The following is a 26,544-nucleotide window of genomic DNA, read 5'->3' on the forward strand; positions in this document are numbered from 1 at the left end:
AACAGGCTTTTATGAACTTAGACTGATAATCGAGAGGCCCTCTCAAAACTGGTTTAATAATAGCCACTTTTGAAGACGCAAGGAACTGTACTTAGAGACACTTGCATAATTATGGCTTTCACTATTATATCGATGAAGCTTGAAAAATTTCCCACTCTAACAAATTCAGATTTTGACATCGGATCAGTTTGTTTTCTTTGCCCCTTTAATAATCCCAATATCATTATTGTTATTTCCACTTTTAAATCTCGCTAGTTTTCCATTTGTTTCTGGTGCAGTATTTATCTGATTTGGCATTTCAGCAAAAGCGAGTCAATTATCCTTAAAAATTCAAGAAAATTATCAACTAGTTCTTGATCACTGAAACCTTCAGAGAGCCTTTGTTCCTTTACATTTCCAGTTAAGTTATCCACAAGTCAGTATAATTTATTCATATCCGTTCCTGCTTCTCGGATTCTCTGAAGATAATATTCAGTTTTTCTCTTGTTTGATCATTGTAACGGTTTTACCCACAATATATTCTTCCCATGCATTTTGTCTTTAACCTCTGCCATTTGTACTTTTTTTTTTTTGTCTCAGAATCTCACCATGGTGATCTGTCCTTAGTGATTATGCATTTCTCCATTAACAGGCACATATTATTATAGAGTATTCATTTTTATTTACCCGATTATAAACATTCATTAGACAATTTACATATTCTGCTCTTAACAGGTCAATGTGCCACGATCTTAAGGAATATTAACATCTTAGTTTATTCTCTGGATCACTATGCGAAGAAAAAATTCGATCAATTCCTAAAACTTATGTTCTTTTATCACGTTGTACTGGGGATATGGTGCACTTCTTCACACTAATATCCAATGCACCATTATTTTCCGAGTCACTCAAAACAAGATCTAATGTGTGTCCAGTCGAGGTTGTTGCACATTCAGCATTATTAATCAATCGATGTGATTCCAGTTACTCATTAAAGGCAACTGTGTTATGGCTCTCTGGATCATCCATCCATACAGTAGATTAAAGACCCCACAGATATAGACTTCTGTAGCAGTCATGTCAGTCATCTCCAGAAGCATGCCAAATTCCTCTATAAAAGTAGTTACACTTATAGCCATGGAGGTCTGTATGCAACAATAAATGAAATTCTCCGATCCAAGTATATGAAGTTCATTTCAATGTATTCAGAACTAGTTACCTACATTCTCTTAATAATTTTAAGATGAGGACAGCTTTTGAGAACGAAGAGACCAACTCTCCCACCAACCCACCCTCTCTCGGAATGAAAAATGAACGTGAAAGGAGAAATTTCAGCTGTCTTGGCTGTGTCAAAATCAGGCAACTACGTTTCACCAGCCTTAACGCTAATATAGCAAAAGAGAGAGAGAGAGAGAGAGAGAGAGAGAGAGAGAGAGAGAGAGAGAGAGAGAGAGATTTTTGCAAACGATGGTTCAGTCATGTCAAAAGAATGGATGACCATAGGGTGGTGAAAAGTGTATAACTGTGAAGTGTTGAGGGAAAGGTGGAGAGGATGACTTGGAAAGTTTTGGATAGTGTCACAACAAGTGATAATATATATGTATGTATATATATATATATATATATATATATACATATATATATATATATATATATATATATATATATATATATATATATATATATATATATATATATATATATATATATATGTGTGTGTGTGTGTGTATTGGATGGTGTCAAAACAAGTGATATATATATATATATATATATATATATATATATATATATATATATATATATATATATATATATATATATATATATATATGTGTGTGTGTGTGTGTGTGTGCGTATTGGATGGTGTCACAGCAAGTGATATATATATATATATATATATATATATATATATATATATATATATATATATATATATATATATATATATATATATATATATATATACATATATATATTGTGATGTGAATTGCTCTATAATAGCTCTAAAAACTAGTGTGATTAAGACACTTACTAAAAGATAAAATAGAAATTTGTTCACTGCACTCTTCACGATTTGTTTTCACTTTTTACTAGTCGTGGTCTGGCAGAGGTTTTATTCACACCTTTCTTCTTCTCTCTCTTGGAATGGTTCCCCTCTCTCTAGTTCCTCGTTGGATGAGTCGATATCGTTCTCGACTAGCACTCTGCTGGGCCCGCGTTCAATTCTCCAGCCGGCCAACGAAGAATTAGGGGAATTTATTTCTGGTGATAGAAATTCATTTCTCGGTATAATGTGGTTCGGATTCCACAATAAACTGTAGGTCCCGTTGCTAGGTAACCAGTTGGTTCTTAGCCACGTAAAATAAGTCTAATCCTTCGCGCCAGACCTCTCTAGGAGAGCTGTTAATCAGCTCAGTGGTCTGGTTGGTTGAACTAAGGTATACTTAACTTTTTAAGGTTCCCCTCTCTTAGCTGCTGCTGAAACATATTTCGCCAAATGAGGCTCTGGGTTTCTTTGTTTTATCAGTAATCTTACTCTGACCGGCTTGGGCAGTCTGGAAATATCTTGAAAAACCTTTAAGCGAAAATATAATTGAATAAAACTTTGCAAATGCCGTATCAATATGCATTTCAGAAAAATGGACCAATGTACGAAATTAATATTTAATTTATTAACAAATCTCTATAAATTTGCATCCATGCTTTTTAGTTTTCTGTAAGAGAAAACTATTGAGTTGACTATATGTCTGTGCTTCAGCGCTTATTTTGTCCGCCCTCAGATCTTAAAAACTACCGAGGCTGGAGGGCTGCAAACTGGTACGTTGATCATCCACCCAACAATCATCAAACATACCAAATTGCAGCCCTCTAGCCTCAGCAGTTTTTATTTTATTTAAGGTTAAAGTTAGCCATGATCGTGCGCCTGGCACCGCTATAGGTGCCAACAACACAGGCCACCACCGGGCCATGGCTGAAAGTTTCATGGACCTTGGCTGAGAGTTTCATACAGCATTATGCGCTGTACAGAAATCAGCGCATTTTTCATCTGTTTTTTTGTGTTGGCACTACAACAAACAGTGCTAGGTGGAAATTGGTATTTCCTAACTTATGCTTGACAGACAGTTAGTCTGAAAGCAGTATTAGAAAGAACCACTTAATATACAGTCTGTGTAGAGTGCGTCCAAGGTAGGGATGATTGTTGCAGTGCAAGTGTAGGGAGTGCGACACAGCTCATGAGCCTCCTGCGTTGCTATATGATGTGGAGGATGCCATGGAAATTTCACTGCTCAACCATCATCCAGCAGTTCTAAGTATGAATATGTTAGTGACCTATATTCTTTCCCTCTGGGAGCACCCACTGTTAAGGGGAACGAATGATATATATTGGTAATTAAGATAGTGGCAGTTTGACGAATGTTATATATAATCATTTACACGATTCTTTCTAAGTGGAAAGTGAGAAATAATATCGTAAAGGAAATGAATGAATAATGTAATAAGCTTTGTATTACAAAGTCGGAAGGAATTTATGAAGAAATGTAATAATTCTGATGACGAAGTCTTAACTAGGGCAACACGATATTCTGTTGTGCAGTCATTTTTGGTCAGAGGCCTCTTGTGTTGATGTGACACTTACTAGCATTGTTACTAAGCCTATAGAATCTGATGACGTTGTCAGTTCTTTGTATGTTGCGCATCGCCCTCGTGATACATTCAGAGCAGTATGTTCCCCGTATTTGGTATTTCCACTTATAATTTTTTTATAAATACTGTTCTAATTAAGATCAATTACTATTTCATTTTTAATCATGTTCCAGTGACTGTATTATTTTCATGTAAACTATGTCGTCAAGTTAGTTTTGTGTGACTTGAAAACTTACAAAAACTCTCGTGAGCCCGTAAACTAATAAAAAAAGCAAGAATAACTAATAAATGGGAGGTTGTCAAGTGAAAGGGGGTTTCTCAATAGTAATTTATTATTTACATTCACAGCATGGAAGAAATCACCAAGGAAACTGGACTCTTTCACTAAATTAATCAACTTAGAATTTGCACAACAGCAATGACTGAGTGAGTTGGATAATATGTTACAATTACGAATACTGACTGCATGCAGGTGGTCCTTTCAGCCAATTAAGCAATAATACCTATCGGTCCCGGTAGGGGAGGTTCTTCAGGCAATCGGGAACACAGAAGCACGGCTAGTCTGGTAACAGCATCGATAAAATGGTGATATGTGATGATGTCTTGTAGGAGAAGACAGAAGATTGCAGGGATGGAGAAATGATATCCTGAGTCATAGGTTGCTTTATTCCATACAGCAAACAGGTATATACAGAGAGGCTCTGCAAGGCATGCAATTCGTTCCAAGAGGAGTAGGAAGATATATCAAGTGCATGTGCGGAGTGCAGATTCATGCGTATGCATCAGCAACAGACAGTATTCATGAAATGCAGAATTCATATACATACAGTAATATACTGTATACAGTAATCCACAGATAACACTACTGGAATGAGACAATTCCAGGTAAGACTAGCACTGAGATTACACTCTCTCTATAATGGAATAAATGCAAGAATTGCAGGGAGATCCTTACTCCACTCACTTGCAGTCAAGGGGTGAGAATTTCGTTACGCACTGCCAAAGTATTTACACATCGGGATGGTAGATTCACTGTGAGTTGAAGAGACAAGAAGTTACTGAGATGATAAAATGTGCGAGAAAAAAAAATAAACAAGTCAAAGAAAAAGATACTGGCCAACCAATTTCCCTTCCAAGGCACGTACCTAGTTTTGCTAGCACACACAACCTTACGTTAATGTGACCAGAGCTACTCTTGGGTGGTGTCCGGCCGTAGGATCACAATAATGGGACCAGCTTAAATGAGAAAGGTGAGTTCACCACCGGCCAGCAGCTTCGGTCGTCGGACAGACAGACAGATCACCACATTGGCAAGCAGACTAAGTGTGAACTGAACTGGCAGTCTGAGTGGACTAAACTGAACTGGTGAGGGTGATGAACCCTGTGTTTTAAAGTCTCGATTTTTGCTGGGGGCATCCCGTTGGGTGGCAATGGCTGCTTGTACCTGATGGATTAGGAAAAGAGAAGCAGCCAAAAGAAGGGTCAAAAACTCAGCTGGTGATAGACTGAATATAGGATACTCTATGGGCAGGGTAGGCAAGAGGCACTATTCCCTGTGTTGATGGTTTATTACAAAAGCATCTTAATCCTATGGTGGGTAGAGGGCAACTGACATTCGCACCAAAATCTTGGCGCAGACGGAGTTAGGTAATGTGTTGCTAACCATAGACATACAACATTCCATTCAGTAGCATTACTGATATCAGTAACATGATACACACTTATCCTACACTGAATCTATCAATAAGACAGGAAAACAGCTATCTACCCCCACCTGCGTTCCTTGGGGACGCATTAAACCTAGCCCTTCAAGAGGGTGAGACTGTTAATGGCTAAAACTCTCCTCTGATTCTTTGGTCTGTGGGCATCCCTCCCTCTCTCTCTCTCCTACTGCCTAGTATTTTTTCATATGGACTCAAGAGTTAGCGATCTCGTGGCGATGTTTGTGAACACACACACACATTTATATATATATGTATATATATATATATATATATATATATATATATATATATATATATATATATATATATATATGTATATATTTTTTTCTTTCCCCTTAACAGTGGGTGCCTCCATTGGAAAGTAAAACAATATATATATATATATATATATATATATATATATATATATATATATATATATATATATATATATATATATATATATATGTGTGTGTGTGTGTGTGTGTGTGTGTGTGTGTATTATATAATCTGCTTATATATTATTATCAAATACTGCAAATATGTTACCGGAGTTTCTACAACATAGTGTCATTAGTTAAATGAAAGTGTTGAAATTACCTATGAATTTTGATGCAGTGTTCCTTGGAGTCGTGAAATGACGAACCTTGAGATGAGGGATGCGTGGGTGTGAGAAACGTGCAATAGAGACCAGCAGTGTGTTCTCTCAGGCTCTCACTGATAATACAAGACTTAGTGTCGTTGCCGTTGATTTGGCCGCTAAACCAGTGTTGCCAGATCTGTTTAAAAAATCTGAACATTTTCTTTAGGAAATCCGTTGAAATCGGTAGTTAGGAAACAAACTTAAAAAACTTGCGGGATCTCAAGTTTATTCATAAACACAATGTTTCGTGTATTTACACACGATTGGGATGAAATCTGGACAACATAAAGAACATTCATTCTGAACAGACCAAAAATCATTCAGGGCATTTCCCAAGTTGCTACGAATAAAAAATGAAAGCGTATACAACTTGTTTTACTCTACTAAACATATTCAAAACAAAACATGTTACCGGTAATTCCTGTGGACTAAAAATTTAAAAAATTAAAAATTTACTTTGCTCACATGAACATGCCCAAATTAAATCAGTGTTTTTCCACAAGACAATTATAATTTCTACATTTCTTGACTGCCATATTTGGTACTTCCAGACCTCCTTGCTATTTTTTGTAAATCATTTGTTGTATAGTAGAGTGAAAACATGATTTATTTCTTATCATTTGCTTTGTATAGAGCAAACCTGTGTGTTTCATTAGATAACCTGTTTCTTATTTTAGCTTTCATCCTACTTTTAGTAGAAAAATTCTTCCGAGTGCAGCACTTGGGTGTGACAAAAATAACAAGGTTTGCATAAAGTTGTATAAATTTGGAAACATTATGCCCATTTACCTAATTGATGCTACTTTACTCCAAAATAATTCTGCTGTCACGTAAGGGTTAACATAAAGTCTTTCAAGAGAATTACTAAGCAACCTCCACTCTGTGTCAATACTCTGAATATCAGACTACTGCATAACCAAAAGAAGACACCCGATGGATTAAGGATTGTAATTTTATCTACAACATTTGGACTTGCTGTCTTCAATGAATCGATTGCATGTAAGTCAAAAGGAAATCTTTTGTCAATCTAAGAGGCAACTTCCATAAAAAATTCCAAACAGTTGAGCCTGAAATGTCTAAAATTTGTGTATCATATGGAGTTTAATATCTTAGTTCAGTCCCTACTTTGATACCGAAATACATATCTTCGAAAGGTTTGAAGTTCTCAGGTTCTCTCATGTTTATATACTTTTGTGGTGTCTCATCAACAAAAATCTTTCGGAGATGGCATTCCAAAACCAGGTATATGTCCAAGTATCGTGATGTATATTACTTCTTATTTTTTTTTACATACCAGTGCAGTGCTGAGCAATATCATAAAAAAACCCATTGAGAAAAAAAAATGTGACCTTTTCATTCTGCAAAATATGTTCAATAAGGGTAAACAAAAATTCCTATTAGCGACAAGCAAAAGGCCTCGCGTACGATAACCTTAACTTCCATGGGGGTTACACTTTTATCCTTTCTATGACATAAAGTGACATTAGAGTTAGGATCATTACTGGTGGAAACAAGACTGCGAAATGGCAGATGTACTGGGCTTGGGGTCATCTGTGTTGACAAGCTCAGGTTTATCTACATCATTATCAGCATCATGTTTCCTAGTTCTCTTCCTCTTCTTCCAGCCTTTACCTATATCAGAAATGGAAAATTTTCGCTATGGATATGGCTTGATTAAAGGGCAGCAGTGAATGAAGCATATTACATTAAGCTTCTTTAAACGAGGCAGCATTCTAAGCATGTGGTTCATTGGTCATATAAAGAAAATGTGGTCATAGGAGCACATATGGCACCTCGGACGTAGACAAACTGCATGTACCACAAATATAATACTGCACAGACACAGGCACACACATATATACATCTAATATATCTATTAATTTCCTTGGCTGCATTTCTGTGTGTGTCCCTCCCCTCCCCCTCCCTCTCTCCCTCCCCGTTCACCCTGCCCCCTTACCCTCCTCCCCTCTCCCTTCCTCCCCCTTTCCTTCCCCTCCCCTCCCCTCCCCTCCCCTCCTTTCCCATCCCTCTTCCCTCCCTCTTCCCTCTTCCCTCTTCCATGTTTTATGATGAAATAAAATGTGAGATTGAGTACTATTAACAAAATGTTTAGAGATTTGTAAGGACATCATTTTTTTATAAAAGTAGAGTACAGGTTTTTCAAATCAAAATATAACTTGCTTGACCTTTAGAATTTATATGAAGTGTTTAATTATCCTCATGTGGTAACTGTGAACCACCTGCATTATGAGGATCACAGTAAATACTACTCCTTTTATACAACTGGAGTCTTTAAGATTCAAGAAGACGTTATAATCCAATAGGCATTTTCCAGGGGGTGGAAGACTTGATTCCAAAAACAGGTTCTGGATTTCTTCCCTGAAGGGAAACGGATTCAACAGGAACCTGTTTAGGAGCTGAAAACGACTTCACAGGATCCTGGAGTTTAGGAATTCAAGAAGTCGTTATAATCCAAAGGGCATTTCTCCTGGAATGCTTTAGGAGCTGAAGACTGCCTCAAAGGATCCTGGAATTGTGAAGACGTCTTTCAAGAATAATAATTTAATAACTGTCCAGAAATTTTCAACATTAAGTGACTCAATGGAATATAATAAAGCATTTTTGGCTGAGCTTTGTTATTTTCGTTTCGAAATGGACTCAGTGAGTAATTCTAGAACAACAGCAGGCACTTCTGGTGATGAAGAGGGGGAAGGGAGAGGGAGGGGAATGTGGTAAGGGAGGGAAGGGGGAAGGTGGAGGGAGAGGGGGAGGAAAGGGGAAGGGAGAGGGAGGGGAAGTGGAAGGTGGAGGGAGAGGGGAGGAATGGGGTAAGGAGGGGAGGGAAGGGAGAGGGAGATGGAATTGGGTAAGGGAGAGGGAGGGGAATGGGGTAAGGGAGGGGAGGGGAAGAAAGAGGTAGGGAAATGGTGTAGGAGAGGGGAGGGGGAAGTGGATGGAGATGGGAGGAATGGGGTAGGGGAGGGAGGGGAGGCGAGGGGAAGGAATGGAGTAGGGAGGGGAAGGAGAGGGGAGGGGAATGGGGTAGGGGAGGGAATTGGTAGGGAAGTGGGAGAGGGGAGAGGAATGGGGTAGGGAGGGGGAAGGGAAAGGAGGGGAATGAGGTAGGGAGGGGAAGGGAAAGGGAGGGAATGGGGTAGGGGAGGGGAAGGGGAGGGAGGGAATGGGGGAGGGGAAGGGAGAGGGGGAATGGGGTAGGGGAAGGGGAGGGAGGGGAGGGGGAATGGGGTAGGGGAGGGAAGGGAGAGGAGGGGAATGGGGTAGGGGGAAGGGAAGGAGAGGGAGGGGAATGGGGTAGGGAGGAAGGAAGGGGAAGGGAGGGGGGGAAGGGAGAGGAGGGGAATGGGGTAGGGGATGGGGGAAGGGAGGGAGGGAATGGGGTAGGGGAGGGAAGGAAGAGGGAGGGAATGGGGTAGGGAGGGGGAGGGGAGGGGAAGGGAAGGAAAGGAGGGAATGGGGTGGGGAGGGGAGGGGAAGGGAGAGGAGGGGAAATGGAGAGGGAGGGAATGGGGAGGGGGGAATGGGGTAGGGGAGGGGGGGAATGGAGTAGGGGAGGGAAGAGGGAGGGGAATGGGGAAGGGGGGAAGGAGGGGAGGGAAGGGAGAGGGGAATGGGGTAGGGGAGGGGAAGGGAGAGGGAGGGGAATGGGGTAGGGGAGGGGAAGGGAGAGGGAGGGGAATGGGGTAGGGAGGGGAAGGGAGAGGAGGGGAATGGGGTAGGGGGGAAGGGAGAGGGGAGGGGAATGGGGTAGGGGGAGGGAAGGGAAAGGGAGGGAATGGGGGGAATGGGTTACCTTACCTTACCTTACAGACCTTACAGTTCGTTCGGGTTGGCCCAGGTCCCTCAGTGTGAGGCACCTTTGATGTCTACCAGATAATTGCTAACGCATCTTCCGGTATATTTTGCATCTTCCAGTCTTGGATGGTCTGGGATGCGTCTTAGATATTTGTCGAGCTTATTCTTAAACACATCTACGCTCACTCCTGTTATGTTCCTTAGATGAGCTGGTAGCGCATTGAATAGACGCTGCATTATCGATGCTGGTGCTTGGTGGATTAATGTCCGGTGTTCCTGGTATAGTTTTTGGCACTATTAATCTACCTCTGCTTGCTCTTTTTTGATAATTTTAGCTCCATGATGTTTTCGGTAATTCCTTCTATCTGTTTCCATGCTTGGATTACCATGTAGCGTTCTCTTCTCCTTTCAAGACTATATAAATTTAAGAATTGTAGTCTTTCCCAGTAGTCAAGGTCCCTAACTTCTTCTATTCTAACTGTAAATGACCTTGTACATTCTCTATTTGTGCAATATCCTTTTGGTAGTGTGGGTACCATATTATATTGCAATATTCAAGTGGACTGCGTACGTACGTTTTATAAAGCATAATCATGTGTTCGGCTTTTCTTGTTTTGAAGTATTGGAACAACATTCCCATTTTTGCTTTGCATCTTGCCAATAGTATTGCTATTTGATCATTGAATAACATATTCCTATTCAACATCACACCAAGGTCTTTAACTGCTTCCTTATTTGTGATTGTCTCGTTATTAGGTCCTTTATATGTATATAGCATGCCTTCTTTATCACCATAGTTTATTGATTCAAATTTATCAGAGTTAAATACCATCCTATTTACCTCTGCCCATTCATATATTTTGTTTAGGTCTCTTTGTAGCGAGTTCCTATCTTCATCACAAGTAATTTCTCTACTTATTCTAGTGTCATCGGCGAAACTTCTCACTACCGAGTCCTTGACATTACTGTCTATGTCAGCAATTATAATCACAAACAGCAATGCAGCTAACACCGTACCTTGTGGCACACCGGATATTACCGTAGCTTCATCCGATAACTCATCGTTTGCAATCACTATCTGTTTTCTGTTTTGCAAAAATTCTTTTATCCAACTTCCTACTTTATCCACAATGTTATGTTTTCTAATGGGGCAGGGGAGGGCAGGGACACACACAGAAGGGCAGCCATGAAATTAATATAATAGATTGTGCAATCTCTCATAGCAGGAAGGGGAGGGGAAGGAAGGGGAAGGAGGGATGGGGAGGGAGAGGAGATGGAAGGAAGGGGAGGGGAGGGTGGGGGAGAGGGAGGGGAATGGGGTAGGTGAGGGGAGGGGAAGGGGGTGTTGAGGGACACACACAGAAGTGCAGCTAAGGAAATAATATGATAGATACATGGTGCAATCTCCCATAACACTGCACATACTTTTTCCCTTAGTTCCAAAAATGGATACGAAAGATCATTTGGGTACTTTTTGAAGTGAGGCACACGTTTTAACGACGCTGACCAAAATGATACGAAACTTATTTCTTAAGGTGTATATTACAAAAACATTTTGAATGTTAAAACTAAGTATTGTGTGTGGTTACCGATTAAAGAAAATTGTTATTAATTATAAGGCACATGTTGTATGATGAACATTTGTAAAATAAGAATTACGAAGAAAAACCAAATTCAAAATAGGTTTAAAGTAAGTTACTGAAGAACACTGCTCCTGGAAATTTCATGTTATATTGCAAGTCGAGACTAAGTATGTTGTACATTGGACATTTTTAAATAAAAGATAAAATAAAAAGGCCAGAAATCGGCCAAAAAAAAAAAAAAATTAATCATCATTGCAATTTTTCCTGAAAATGGATACCTTTTCTATTTCTTGCGGTTTCCATATTTTATTTAACCTTCAAATGCTTTGGTATTGTAATTCCCAGATGAGTTTAACCCATATTCACAATCATGTAAAATATTGCCTTAACCTGACATGAATAATAACCAAGATCGCTTAGCAAAGGTTGTAACAGAGGATATCGATCTTTCTCACCCTTGGTGAAGTCTGATTGTTAAAAATGCCTCCGGCTAGCAAACATCAGAGGTTTAACCCTTGTTCGGAACGTGTATGATTCACGCACGAGATGGGCAATTGTTCGCTGCTTATACGTTATTGTTTATGGGTTATTCAGTTTGGAAATTATGTGATGACATTATACCAGTAAATATAATAGCCTTGACTAATTAAAATGAATAATGTCGCTACTAAACTGGCTATAAAAAGGTAAAGTTATAATCAAGCGGATAGTTTACTTTTATATATATTTAGTTTACCTATTAAACCTATACAGATTTTGTTGAAATGGGTACATATTGTATGAAAAGGTGGAATGTCGGTGCGTTACACGGCATTAGAGTAAATAAATTTTGGCTTGTGATCGTTGTCTAGCATTTAATTGTTTTAAGAGTTGCATATGACCCAGAGCAAGTACCTTAGTTCCTCTCGTTTCTAAATTTGCCCTGCCATATGAAAGATTTTAAATATGATCAGTGAAATGATGAGAGGAGAACACTCATTTTTTAAAAATTTGTAAGCCAAATAACCCCAGTGAAAAAGCACGTTAAAAGAAGAAGAAGAAGAGTGTTGGTGTTCGGTAAAGAAAATGAAACGTAGTGATGGGACACCTGTTCCCTAAACTCTTCCAATTTATGTTGGACTTGTTAGTTCTGTTGCAATGGGGTGAACTTTCCCCGCGTCAAATTAATAAAAACTGTTAGCAGGAACAAGCTAAATACAGAGTAACTAAATGGACTTTAATTAGCCAAAGGAAATGGAGGGGATATTCGCTGCTTCGAATATATTCTATGATTCACCCAGCTCAAGCTGCTTTCAAGTAGGTTGGTATTTCAGTATGTCAAACTATTTGTTCACTATTTTTATTTATTATCGTAACTACAGAAACTTTGAGAATCGTATAACAATTTAAATTACTGTATAGTGTAAATGACGTTTCATTTTGTCATTTTAAGTTATATTTTTCATCACGTCAGTTCTATTTATGATTATGTATTAGAAATGTTTAAATACTTTCATTTGAACTATCAAGTTGTTGTGTGATGATTATAATCAGTAAAATTGATTAAGACACCACCACTTATTTCATTATCACTAAAGTAAGTAAAACCTTTCAATCTGCAGTGTTTAGTAGACTTTACATTCAGCGTTAACGTTGTTCATGTGCATTATTACACTTCTTGTGCTGAATTATTAACAAATTTTGACCATTCAGTAGTCAAGAAGAATATAATATGATTGAATAAAACGTTACACAGAAAAGATGTGTTCTAAACGTGCAACAGAATTACGGGGTTGGAAGAAATGTTCCCCATTGCCAGACGAATGATGAAACGCTTTACGTTATATGTAAGTGTACAAATATACTTTTAGGGGCAGAAATGCCATAATTAGGATAAATTAAAATATTAAGTACATTTTGGATACTTTGTTGAAATTTATTTTATCATTTGGGATACTTCTTGACTTTTCCCACTGGTAACACTGGTCGTGTCATTATAAGTGTTTGCCATGAAGCCAGGCAGCGCACAGGAGCACAATACATAGCCCAGGCCACTAAATCGCTGATGACAGCCGAGCATAACCCTGTACATCTTTCAGCCTTGGACTTCGTAACAGGTATGTTTATATTCAACCCAAATCTCGAGTGTTGTGTGTTTTGCTGATGATAAAGCGAACCTCACTTAAGGCAACCTTAATTACTCAGTGATTCTGATGAAAGCAACGTTAGGAGGAACAATGAGAAAGTTTCCTCGTATGGCTAATCGAATTCTCGGTAAGGTACATGGGAGTCGTCTTTCATTCAACTACGTTTACCAAACTTACAGTATGTCTCACAATTCGTTACTATTTCTTATAATTAACATTATATGTCGCATGCAAAACAATGGCACCAACAACACCAAGCACTGACATAAACAGTTGTATCGAGACGTAGCTGTTGGCTGATGTTAGTTACCAAAATTATCGCACGTTTATTAAAAAATTGCATTGCAGTTGTCAATTTGTTAAAATCTTGTTCATTCCCTGTAGTGACTTCCGAAAGTGAGAATAAAATAAATTTTTATTCATCATCCAGGCAACGGGGAAGAACGTTATAAGAAAGTTTACCTTTTATTTAAGTTGCAGGTCGTGACCGTGTCTGAAGAAACTAACGAAGTGCAAATTTACGAATACTATGTACGAAATCAACGACCGAGATGGAAAAATCACACATTTAAGTTGTTTTTTTTTAAACTCAGCTTTGTCAATATAGAAGAAAATGTATCAGAATCATCGTTCATTTAGCTACTAATGGCAGTGAGGTTGTTTGATATATATATATATATATATATATATATATATATATATATATATATATATATATATATATATATATATATTATAATTATATATACATATCACATTACCACAAGTGAAAACATAGGTGACGGGGTGTAGTTCTGAACAGTTTCGGCTTTATTTACAAGCCATTGATGAAGGGCTGATGCATAGTGTTAGGAATCAATATATACTACAGAGAACGTACTAACAACACACAACCGTTTGTGACTACAGATCCACCACTGATAGGTGGAGTCGCTTGGAAACTCATTTGGGCCAGTGGTAGAAATTGCAATACCAATAAATGTGGAGATTACGAAGCCACACCTAACAGGTGTCAGGAAGGAGGGTTGAAAAAACTCATTAATATGTGCTTGGCCTTTGGCATAAATTCTATATTGAACGCATTAATACTACTGCCCCCGTACTGTGTTTACAAATATGGTAATCCTTTTGCGATACTTCTCTACTGCCTTCCTTAAAATTAAACATTTTACAAATTTCCTCTGAATCTATAAGATCAAGTTTTTACATGACTAATACTCACGTTATGGCCATAACCTTCTAATATAAATCCATTTAATGATGTTCCTTCCAAGTGCATTATTAGAATACACTATCATTTTTACCCCTTCCCAGTTGATAGCATGATTGCTCTCACTAACATGTACAAAAATACAACTGTTCACCTGTGCATAGCACACATTTCTCATGCTGTTATATTATCTTCTTTTCCAGTTGACCAATATAAAAGTTGTAACAAGACTTACTTACTTATATATATATATATATATATATATATATATATATATATATATATATATATATATATATATATATATATATAGTTGATGTGCCCTGTTATAATACTTGGTAACTCGCCAACCTTCTGGGCACCAGGAAGTGCACCAGTACCTGCTATTACATGCCGACATGTGGTATTCATTCTAGTTGTAAGATTCAGCATTGGCACACTCATGAATTGCTTATAGGAAAGACATATTGGTAGTTTTGTTTTTTACTTGGAAACATAAGGCTCTAGCACAAAATGACATTCTCCTCATATTGCTGCATCAATGAGTATTTGCAGTGATATAATCATGTGAAAGTGCAGTGTCCATGCTGTGGATTTAAACACTGTGTTCATATGCTACAAGGTGATCCTAAAGTTCCCCATTGATTGAAGGAAAGGGCCACATGGAGTTCAGAGTGAGATCATTTATTCCCAGAAGCTGGCCTCTTTTGACATGGCTTGCGCACAGAACACTAGTGACAGGAAAATTCATGGCCGGGGGTTAGCATCGTGATATGTTGTCAAAGGTGGTGGCTGAGTCAGATGCCAGGAGCGAAGCTTGGAAAGTACTATAGTGACTACCCCCTTTGGAATTCTTATATGTGATTATATGTTGCTGTGTGTATATTACAAATGATATAAACAGTTTCAGTATAATTTTAAAGGTAATTTTAACTACTACAACATGCAACAGTTCTGCATCCTTACTAGGTTGATGCCTTTCAAGATAGGTTGCTATTTACAAGAAATGATTTTGTTTCAGATCAAGTTTTTGTTTAGATTGGGACAGGCCTTAGCCTGTCAATGGATACCCAGTCGTCATGCCAGTAGAATTGGAGCTAGAATGCTTTTTCTTGTATTCAAGGATAAGGTAGGGGACATTAGTGGAGGCTTATGGGTGATGTAGAGTAAGAATACAAAGCAGCAAGTGATGGGGCTTCTTGGTAACTATTGCTTCTGTGTGTCCTTGTAAAGTTTACACACATGGGGAGTATGTTCTGACATCCCTGGGAAGTCTTAAGAGCTCTTCTTTAGGTTGGATGTCAACCTTTTAGGGATGGTGGCCAGGGAAAAGCACACCTGAAACATGGGGTATTTTCCCAAATATTTTGGTGAGAGAGGCATTGATTTCTTCTTTTGGAACTGTGTGGAGACCAAGGATGATCCAGGATAGTTGTAAGTTCCAGTGTGGGCTTCTGTCTATGGCAATAAGTCAGCCTTGGGTGAGCATTGGGTTCTCATTGCCATGGTGTTGGTGGCAGAGTTGTAGGTGGTGGTGTCTGGTGTGGTGGACTCTTGACCCAATTACTTTGGCCAGGGCAATCTATATTTCGGAGATGAAGGCTGGTCCTTGATTGGAGGTTATATACTAGTCAGGTATGCTGAAGTTGCTGACCCAGCCATTGAGGAATGCATCACCATAGTTTTGTGATATTTCATAGAAATCTGTATCACTTCTGGTCCTGGTGTGGAGTGTTCTGTAGCCATGAAGGTATGGAGCCATTGGGTGTGGGTAGGGCCCCAGTATGTCAATATGAAAGTGACTGAAATGATGTCATAGTTGTGGAAATTTGCCGATGCCAGATCCCATGGAGCAGGCTCTATGCCAAATAAGATTTTTATGTTACCAATTTGATTGTCCTCCCAGATGGTTGGGAGAATGTGTGTAAGAGGTTAAATACCTTCCTCTGAAGTGTGGCTGGCACATGGGTAAGGGTGGCTGGTGCTGGTATCACCAAGGATGGTGTGTTGCCAAGGGGATGTCTTCCCACCATACTGTAGATTTCTTAAGGTGGTGTGTCAGGCTGTGGTTTCAAGTTCTTGGAGTAGGGCACTGGCGAGTTCACTGTATTTTATACCTAGCTGTACTCTGTTAATTTTTATTCTGTGTAGTGCATCTGCCACCAGGGTTTTCCCGCTGGGGATATGTCAGAGGGTACACCTAAATTTAGCAGTGGCCAAGAACTGGCATTGCTGGTGTCCAAAATATATCTTGCTTTTTAGTAAGGGCATGGATGAAGGGCATGGTTTTTCCGAACTTGTGAAGACACACATAGATGATGGATAGGCGGAGGGGTCATTTTTGTCATGGTTTGTAAGTGTGCTTTTGCACAGTGCTAGCTTAGTTTTCACTGTGTTGGTTTTGTTTTATGTTATCCTTGGCTTTTCAGGTGCTGTGGGCACTATGTTGTCAGGCCTGCCTCCAGCAGGTCACCTGCCTTCTTCAGTAGGCCTGCCATTGATATGCCCTCTGCATTGAGTAGGGTAGTAGTGAAGCCAAACTTCTCTTGCAAGTTCAACTTTCTTAGGGTTGTTGCAAACAGAACACTTTGTTGAGGTTTTTTGGCATGCTCAAGAGACAGTTGAAAAATATGCAAAAGCTGTTGTTTTAGGTATTGTTACACAATGTGTTGGAAGAAGGCTCTCTTGTGGTAATGGCCTTTTAATTTTATAATACTTTAGTGAGATTAAAACTGAATAAAAGATAAGAATTTGAAGTTTATTCGCAAACCAAAACACAATGATTTTAACTTTGGCAGTCATAAGTCATAGATGTGGCTTGACACCACTAGACAAGGGGGTCATTTTCTGAGAATATTTCCTCATTACTAGTAAACACTAAACTAACATGGTGTTCTCCTGTGCAAAGGTTAGGAGTGTTCTGCTTTCTTTCTGCCTGCTCTCTCTCCCCTGCTGCTTTCTTCTCTTTAGCCAGCTTGTATTGTTGCTCCAATTCTCAGTAAATCTGGTATACTTTTGCATTCCCAAGTAGACATTATGTAATCTTGGTCAACTCAGGCAGTCTGGAAATATCTTGAAAAAAAAGATTATGTAAAACCTGCAAGAAAATTGTGCAAACATGCCTTTAATCATGATTAAAATTAATTAAAACTTCAGTAACTCTCTACCAGTAAGCATTTCTTCAAAATAAATTCGTGCATGAAAATGACATATTCTCTGGTAATAGTTCTGGAACATTTGAGAAAATTACTAAGTTTTTTATCCTTGGTCTCAACACTGCAACAGAAAATGGTGCTTGGGGAACTATGCAAAAGAAAATAATAATGTTAATTATTCCTTGAGCTGCAAATTACATATGCATATACAACTGTGGATCTTTTAACCACAACCAACCACTTATTGGGTTTCCCATCAGTGTTAAGTTCTGGAAGCATAAAAAATGACACGAGTTCTTCTAGGCTGCCCTTGCTGTCATGTCTCCTAGCAGAGTACTTAGCAGGTCGAAGGCCCAATGGGCAGCAATACATGCAGGTCTTCTTATGATATCCTTTCGCCCTGAGCATCAACCAGCTTGTGATCCAGGGGTAAATGGCATCGGGGATTGACTCTGGTGGATTGTCTGCCTGTTTTGTGGAGCTTGTAATGTGCTGGAGGCAGACTTATATATTCACCTTTTGGAACCAGACAGACGGTTCTGTTGCTGAAAATGGAGGCAGATGGAGGTCGACTGCATTTGTGTTTGGTTATTCATCTGCAGATATCCTGTTTGCTTAAATTTTACTAAGATGTTCAACTTTATGTCCTTGGGGATGAAGCTAAAACAGGGCCACTGTAATTAGACTATTAATGGCTTTGTTGTCAGTAGAGTATGCTGGGTCTACCAGGCTAGTCGAGGACAACCTCTGGCTGACGAGAAGAGCGAAACCAGAACATGGGTGCCATGTAGTGCCCTTTTTTTTTAATGGTAGGCACTAATTCCTTGGGTTTTGCACAAATACCATGTTGAGTTTAACAGGTTAGCTGAGAACAACCTTGAGCTCTTGAGGGAGACTGTAGCCAGAACTTAAGTGCTTTAAGTTAGTGGCTTTTTTATGTGATGGGCACGGCCGTATTGTGCTTGTTAATTGCAAGGGCAAAAAATGATGCTGATCTACTAGGGCCACCAGGGTGAAGGAAATGAACACACACGAGCCCAGAAACTGACTAGGTGTGCAGACAGAAAACTAATGGTATGTAATTGACCATACATGCAGGCAGAAGACTAATTACGGGTAAATGCAAGACCATGGGGTTAGATTGGTGATTGGCTGTCAAAGCTGGCAATCGAGTCAGGTTTTGGCAGTGAAGCTTGTGCAGCTTTTTGCAGTCTTATCTTAAAAACTATGCTACATAGAAATGATAATAATGTCTGATATACGCTAATTTATAGAATGTTTTTATATAGGTGGCACTGCGATCACAAGCATCATTTTCCTATCTAGCTTTGTTTTCGAGATTGGATTTTTCATAATCATATATAGAATTTCAACTGTTAGAAGGACAGAATACTGTATGATGAACTGCTCTTGTGTGTTATAGTTTTTCCCTTTTTTCAAGGCTGCTCTGCTTGCTGTTGATATCGGGATTATCTCTGTGCCTTCTGGAGTTTCACTAAATGAGAACCATTACACATGTTTTATCACCGACTTCCCACGTGCTCTTCACTGACAGCCAGATAGAAAAAAGTCTGTACATATTGAACTGTACTATGCAGATACAGACTACACACACACACACACACACACACATATATAGGTATATATATATATTTACTGTATGTATATATATATATATATATATATATATATATATATATATATATATATATGTATGTATGTATGTATGTATGTATGTATGTATGTATGTATGTATGTATGTATGTATGTATGTATGTATTTACATGCATACATACACAAACCCTTGCCTTTCAGGTTTCATTAAGTGTATTGGATGAGATTGCTATCCTAATTTCCCTCAAGACCTAAGCTTTAATCACCCAATGTTTGCTAACCACCAGGTACTTGCCGCTTGCGTCTAAAGAGGCACAAATAATCTTCCTTCTTCCTCGTCAGAAGTGATGCTGCACAAACCAATCAACAAATATTTTTATGTGTTCTGTCTGTCTAAGTCTACTGTATGTACTTGTCATTCAGAGCACGTGTGATCTTGGTAATTGAGCAAGTGCGGCGTTTCTCATAATTTGGAGCCTCAGAAGAGACGATAATCCCTTTTATCGGTGATACAGACACCGAGAAGATAGGTGATGGCGACAGACATTTTCTTTATAATTCTGCTCTTGGAATTCAGATCTTTTTAAAAGATCTCAGCAATTAAGAAGATTCTGTAATTCGTGACAATCTTTGTTCGTTCATTGGCTGGAAGACACCTCGAGTCTATTTGAGATTTCTTATCTGGAATTGTTGTCAGACCAACATTGGTGGTCGACACAAGTATTGCATAACATCGCCAGATTTAAAGAATTTCCAAGAAAGCCAAAATTTCGCTTATACCTTTTTCCAACGTTCTTTGGCCCTGCATCAAATGCAGGAGTGTCTCTCAGTGAAATGGCGAATTTGTCAGTAGAAGAAATTTTTCCACCAGAACGATAGACTATAAAACTGTTTCATAAAATCATTTTGTTTTATTTTTTTATCTCCTCTGTTTACCTGTATTGTGCAGTAGGCCTAATTGTCCTTTTGTAAACCCATTTTCTATTTTCCCCCTAAGTGGACTTTCACTTACTTTCGCTTTAGACCTTCTTGAGTCCTGGTGGTTTCGTTATATTATTTATGTTAAAGTGCATCAGCATATGAAAGTTGGCCAGTACCTTTTGGAAATTCCTCCTGACTGCAAACTTTTCTTCTTCTTTTCCGGGAGCTACAGCCTGCCGTTGTCGTTAGCAGCACGATGGTGGTTTGGCGGCGCCTTTTCTCAGCTGTCCTGTGGACGACTTGCCTGGTGTCATCAAGCCAAGCTCAAGACTGGACTTTGACTAATGCTAACAAATGTAAGTACTTTGTGTAAATAAATTCCTAAATGTGTCATCCTGATAACGTGCACGATGGAGCAAATAATTCATTCTGTAGTCTCTGTGTACGTGCCAGCTTTCCTTTGATGAATGATAGCCCCAGAAGAGACAGAGAATTTCTTCAGATGTTCTGTTGTACACCATTATGTATCTGGGTGTAAATGGTAGCTTATGGCCTAAGCAGTGTGACAGTTATTTCAACAGAAAGGTGACAGGTTTCAACAAATGTAGTAGAAGTGTTCAGTTCCTTTTACTCTTGAATCATGGACAACTCCACTCCTGACGCCAATTCATTGTATATCCTAAAAGAACAATTCAGGTTTGAAGATATAAAGTCAAGTCTTGATATGTAATTATCTCTGCTGCAGTTACGCATAATTTTCAGTGTCATAATTACAAATAGGTGGCTGACAAACTTTGAAAATCGGGCTTTTCTCGCGCACTCTTTTATAAATTTACTGGATATGAAAAAACCACAAGACGGAAGGAATTTAAACTGTATGACAATTTTCAGTTTTTCTGTTTTAAAAAAATTGTCCTGGAGGATTTATTAAAAATAATTTAACTGTAATCTCAGGTCATTATTTTAAAGGTTATTGACAACAAGAAATTTCGAGAAAAGGGACTGTTATGACGTCTGCTTTTGATTGTAGATTTTCCTGTTCGCTCTTCAGTCTGAAATTTCATAAACTCCAAAATATATCTGACTTTAAACGTATATTATTTCTGACATTACTGCGTCTCTTACAATGTCTGGGACTTCATTGTTGCTATAAAATGTCAAATAACGACTCAGAATCACAAATGGGAACATTCCAGTAACAAGTTAACAAATGACCTCCATTTTTACAAAGATTCTCTGCAAGACTGTTCACTTGGAGAAAAGGAAGCCCTACTCTGCTCAATGCTTGACAAAGATTGATTCTAGTCTTAATAAGCGTGATAACAGAAATACCATGGATCTTAGATCGAAGGACATGTTTGTGGTGGTAAATGAGGTGATGTGTCGTGATTTAGATAACGCGCAAAGTTTCCGTTGCAAAGATCCCGAGGGGGTTTTTATTCACACTGGTGGTTTACATATCTGCCGCTAGAGAGCAGAGCAAATACATCAATATAAATGGTGAACTTAAGTTTACCTTATCTTCTAATGTATATATATATATATATATATATATATATATATATATATATATATATATATATATACTTAACACTCCCCGTTAAACTTAAATCACTCTCTGATAACTAAATTTCTCCGTCTTACTTCTAGAGAGGGGCTTGGTAAACAGTTCAGCAATGTTTGCTTCTGAAGGAACATACAGAAGTTTAATCATTCCTGCTTCCACTTCTGACCTTATAAAGTGATATCTTGCATCTATGTGCTTTGACCGTTGATGACGTAAAGGATTTTCAACCAAAATAGCACCTTGATTATCAACATACAAAGTTATACAATCCTTCTTATAACATGTCATGTCAGAATACAAGTGTCTTAAAAAGTTGGCTTTCTGCATTCCATAAGTGATAGCCATATATTCCAGCCTCACATGTGGATAATGCTACAACCCTCTGCTTTTTGCTCTTCCGAGAAATTAATCCACCATCATTATTCATAAGAAATCCATAACCTGAAATACTGCGTCTGTCATCAGAGCTCACCCAATCAGAATCACAATAACCAATCAATTTTAATGGTTCATTTGACTTGTTACATTTTATTAAATTTTAAACTGAAATCAAGTGTCCCCTTTTTATACTTAGTATGTGCTTTGCTATGCCTAAATGGGCTTTAGTTGGTTTGGACATACACCGAGACAGTGTTGTGACAACGTAGCACAGATCTGGTCTAATTCCAGTCATAACGTAAATCAAACTGCCCACAATTTCGCTATATTCCTTAAGACCTGTTAATTCTGCAGAATTTTTATCATCACAAACCTTACTAACACTTGCATCACATGGTATTGCTTTAGGCTTACAGTTATTCATATTAAATCTTTCAAGTACCTTTACACAATACTTTCTCTGGTTTACCATAACATAATCATCATGAAATATAAATTCCCTACCGAGAAACCAGGATAACTTACCCATATCTTTCATTTTAAACTTACTACTCGAACGAACTTTCATACTGTTTAACACATGACTGCTGCTTGCAGCAATGATCGTCATCGACCCAAAACAAAATAATCACAGCAGAATCATCATAAGATTTTATATATAGACATGGGTCTGAAAGTGACTGCGCAATATTATTATTAATAATAAGATATTCATGCAACACTCTGTGCCATTTCCTACCACTTTGTTTTAAACCATATAGTGACTTTTTCAGTTTACGTACAAGCTTATCACCTTTACTGTTTGTTTTCACAAAACCTTCTGACTGTTCTAAGAAAATTTCACAATCAAAATCTACATTAAGATATGCAGTTTTGACATCCATCTGATGTACTAACATGTCTTTCTGTACAGCAGCCTGCATCAACATCCTTATTGAAGTGAACTTTACAGTGGATGAAAATGTTTCATTGTATTCTACACCTTGTACTTGGGAAAATCCTTTAGCTACATATCTTGCCTTGTATTTCGTGGAGTGATCAAGGCCTGTCTTCTTGGTATAAACCCACCTTCCGCCTATCACTGATCTATTTTCTGGAGGTGGTTGCAGTTCACATGCGTCATTTTCTTCTAGAGCGTCCATTTTTCATCATTGCCATCCACTTTTTGTCAGAATCTGGGAATGATATAACCTCAGCATATAGCAGTGGTGGACAAACCAGCTTGCCTTGTTCACAAGATCTATGTCGTCACCATCCGTCACATAATCATTTAGTTAGCTAAGGGCTTCCTGTTTCTCTTTGGATGTCTTGTTGATTCTTGGCTAGTTGTGTTCTCATGGTCGATTCCATCTTCCTCGAACATGGTTGATCCTTCGCTATTTTCTTTTATATCTGGCTGGTCTTCCTCCTCTGGCGTTTGTGGCCTCATTGAATCTTCACCCTCACAATGTATAATAGGCCTACTATTGTCTCACCCATTCTTGGTAAATTTCACACATCGCCCCTGTTTTGCTGCATTTTCATTCGGAAGATACACTAGGTAGGCAGGGCTCTCACCGTCGTATCCTAAAAATATTCCTTTAACACTTCTTGCATCTACCTTGTTTCCATGTCGTCGGTAGGCGCAACATGTAGCACCGAACAAATGTAGGTCACTGAAGTTAGGCTTTCTCCCAATTAACGTCTCATAGGGAGTCCTGCCTCTCCTGTTGTTGAAATACCTGTTTCTTGTGTAGGCTGCGCCATCTTACGTGCATCCGGCCACAATGACTTCAGTAGTCCATCGCCTGGCAGTAAGCACTTCGCCAATTCGAACAAGGTTCTCCTTGATCTTTCTGCTGTACCGTTTTGGTGAGGGGGGAATAAGGAGCGGAAAATTCATGTTTAATTTTATTTCTTGCCATGAGGGATCTAAAATCACCTGAAGTAAATTCAGTGCCGTTATCAGTTCGAAAATGCTTCACTGTACCATACGCAGCTGTATCCGCAAGAATTTTTTTCCGTGGTTTTTGTGGTGTCACTCTTGTTCTTCAACATAGACGCCATAATGATGCCGGAGTAATCATCCACAAAAGTTATGGCAAACTTATAACCTCCTTTTCCAACAACATTCATTGGTCCTGCTAAATCACAATGAAGTAACTCCAAATTATATATGAGAGCAGGCTCCCTACTTCTATAATGGGTCATTTTTCCTGGGCTACATACTTCACAGTCTTGAATTTCTTTGTTAGAGATACACATTCCTTCAACTACACTTTCCAATTTAAGTATGTCTTTCATGTTACAATGTCCTAAAATTTTGTGCCACTCCATAACCGTATGACTAGCAATATTCTTTCCTTAACACTGTTTAAATAATATAGCCTTCCCTGTTTTTCAATGTCAAACACTGTGCCACCAGGGGATTTCATCATAGCATATTCAGGGGTAAATATCACAGTGGCGCCTTTTTGTGTTGCTGCCTGTACAGAAAATATATCTTGCTTATATGTAGGCACATACAATGCATCTTTCACTGTAACTCTACATAGTCTACCACTACTGTCATGCAACATTACTTGGGCATCTCCTTTACTTTGGACTATACCACTGGCCTTGCTCCCACCAGCTAATTCTACCATGCGTTTCTTTGGGTTAAAATTTTCCTCAAATCTCACAAATTTCTTTTTCTCCGAAATAATGTGTGCTGTTGCACCAGTGTCTACCAATAAATTTTTACTAAACACCTTACCTTCAGGATTTTCTGCGCTATATGTACAAAAATATGAAATCTTTATCACTGGCAATAGTTGGTTCATTGGCCACATTCTTCTTGATTTCCTTATTGTTGTTGCGGCATTGTGTGGTGAAGTGGCTTGCAGACTTGCAATTAAAATGCCACCTTTGGTTGGCCTATATCCCCGAGTTATGCTAGAGTTAGGCCTATTTGTTCTGCAGTCCTTTGCAGATTGTCCAGGTTTACCACACGAATTGCATTTAACTTGATAATAACTTCTCTGTCTATCACTCAAGTTCATTAAACTTTCATTATTTTCTCGCTGTTTGCAAGGTTTTTCGGGTTCTTCAAAAGCTCTTAACTCGACCTTAGATTGAGAAACTGTTAATGCCTTCTTCTGGCCTACCACAACATGAAAAATCTTGAACTCTGGTGGAAAGCCTTTAAAAATCATAACAATAAGTAAATTATCACTTCTTATCTCTCTGGCTGACTTGAGCGAAGTTGCCGTGTCTCTGCTTGAACCATATAATCAATCATGCTTTCACACTCCAACATTTGGAGTGTAGTGAGTTGAGTGTAAAGATTCAGTGCTCTAGGCGTGCTTTTTCCTAGATAATGGTCTCTGAGGATTTCAATGGCTTTCTTACCATCATATTTGGCATCTCGAATTACTAACGAGAGACTTCTATCGTCCAAAAACTGAACGAGCTCGCTGTATACTTTGCGATTCTTCTCCAGGTCTGGGGTATCAGATGGTAGAACATCATGAAGTATGTGTTGTTGAATAACCACAAAACTTTTCCTTCCACAACTCATATCTATCCTCATCACCACTAAAAGACAGTCGAGAGCTTGGCCCGTAAGCTGTTAGACCAAAGGACATGTTTATGGTGATAAATGAGGAGATGTGTGGGGATTTAAATAACACGCAAAGTTTCCATTGCAAAGACCCAGAAGGGATTTTATTTACACTAGTGGTTTACATATCTGCCGCTAGAGGGCAGAGCAAACTCATCAATATAAATGGTGTACTTAAGTTTACCTTATCTTCTGCGAGGTTCAAGAAATGTCAAAAGTGAAAGACTGATCCTTTATTATTCTCGACAGATGTTTATAATGCAGAAAGCGGACGGAAAGGTAGCGGGCGACCTGAGGCCCCCCGCTACGTCCATGCAGAGGTTGTGTTTGTTAACAGGCATAAAAAGACATGTATAATGCATTACGGAACATGTAAAACGCAGATATAAATATATCGGCGGACAGGCCGTACAATAATGCATACAATGAGACATAAAGAATCTGAAACACTGTAGTTTTTGAGGCAAAAGGCAGTGGATCACAAGGGTTGTCTACAAAAGGTTCAGGAAGTCAATCACAATATTAGACTGAAGTTTTCAGTTATGCTTAAGAAACAGTATAGAATCTCAAACTCTGATAGCCGGTTGGGATTGGAGAAATGTGCAAGATGTAGTGAACATTGTTTAC

At 38.6% G+C, this 26,544-nt stretch overlaps 1 protein-coding gene across 3 annotated transcripts in view; it reads left to right on the forward strand.

Annotated features, from left to right (window-relative positions):
- LOC136850232 (beta-mannosidase-like) overlaps positions 1 to 26,544 on the forward strand; it is a 107,725-nt gene that overhangs the window by 48,096 nt on the left and 33,085 nt on the right. For 2 of the 3 annotated variants that reach the window (XM_067123877.1, XM_067123876.1), the window contains exon 3: positions 20,625 to 20,748. In XM_067123877.1, the coding sequence (XP_066979978.1) occupies positions 20,625 to 20,748 (124 nt within the window). Of the gene's footprint in view, positions 1 to 12,982; positions 13,463 to 20,624; positions 20,749 to 26,544 lie in introns of those variants that run through there. The other variant, XM_067123878.1, reaches the window with a different exon arrangement.

Source organism: Macrobrachium rosenbergii, chromosome 21 (genome assembly GCF_040412425.1).
Source record: "Macrobrachium rosenbergii isolate ZJJX-2024 chromosome 21, ASM4041242v1, whole genome shotgun sequence".
Classification (NCBI taxonomy): domain Eukaryota; kingdom Metazoa; phylum Arthropoda; class Malacostraca; order Decapoda; family Palaemonidae; genus Macrobrachium; species Macrobrachium rosenbergii.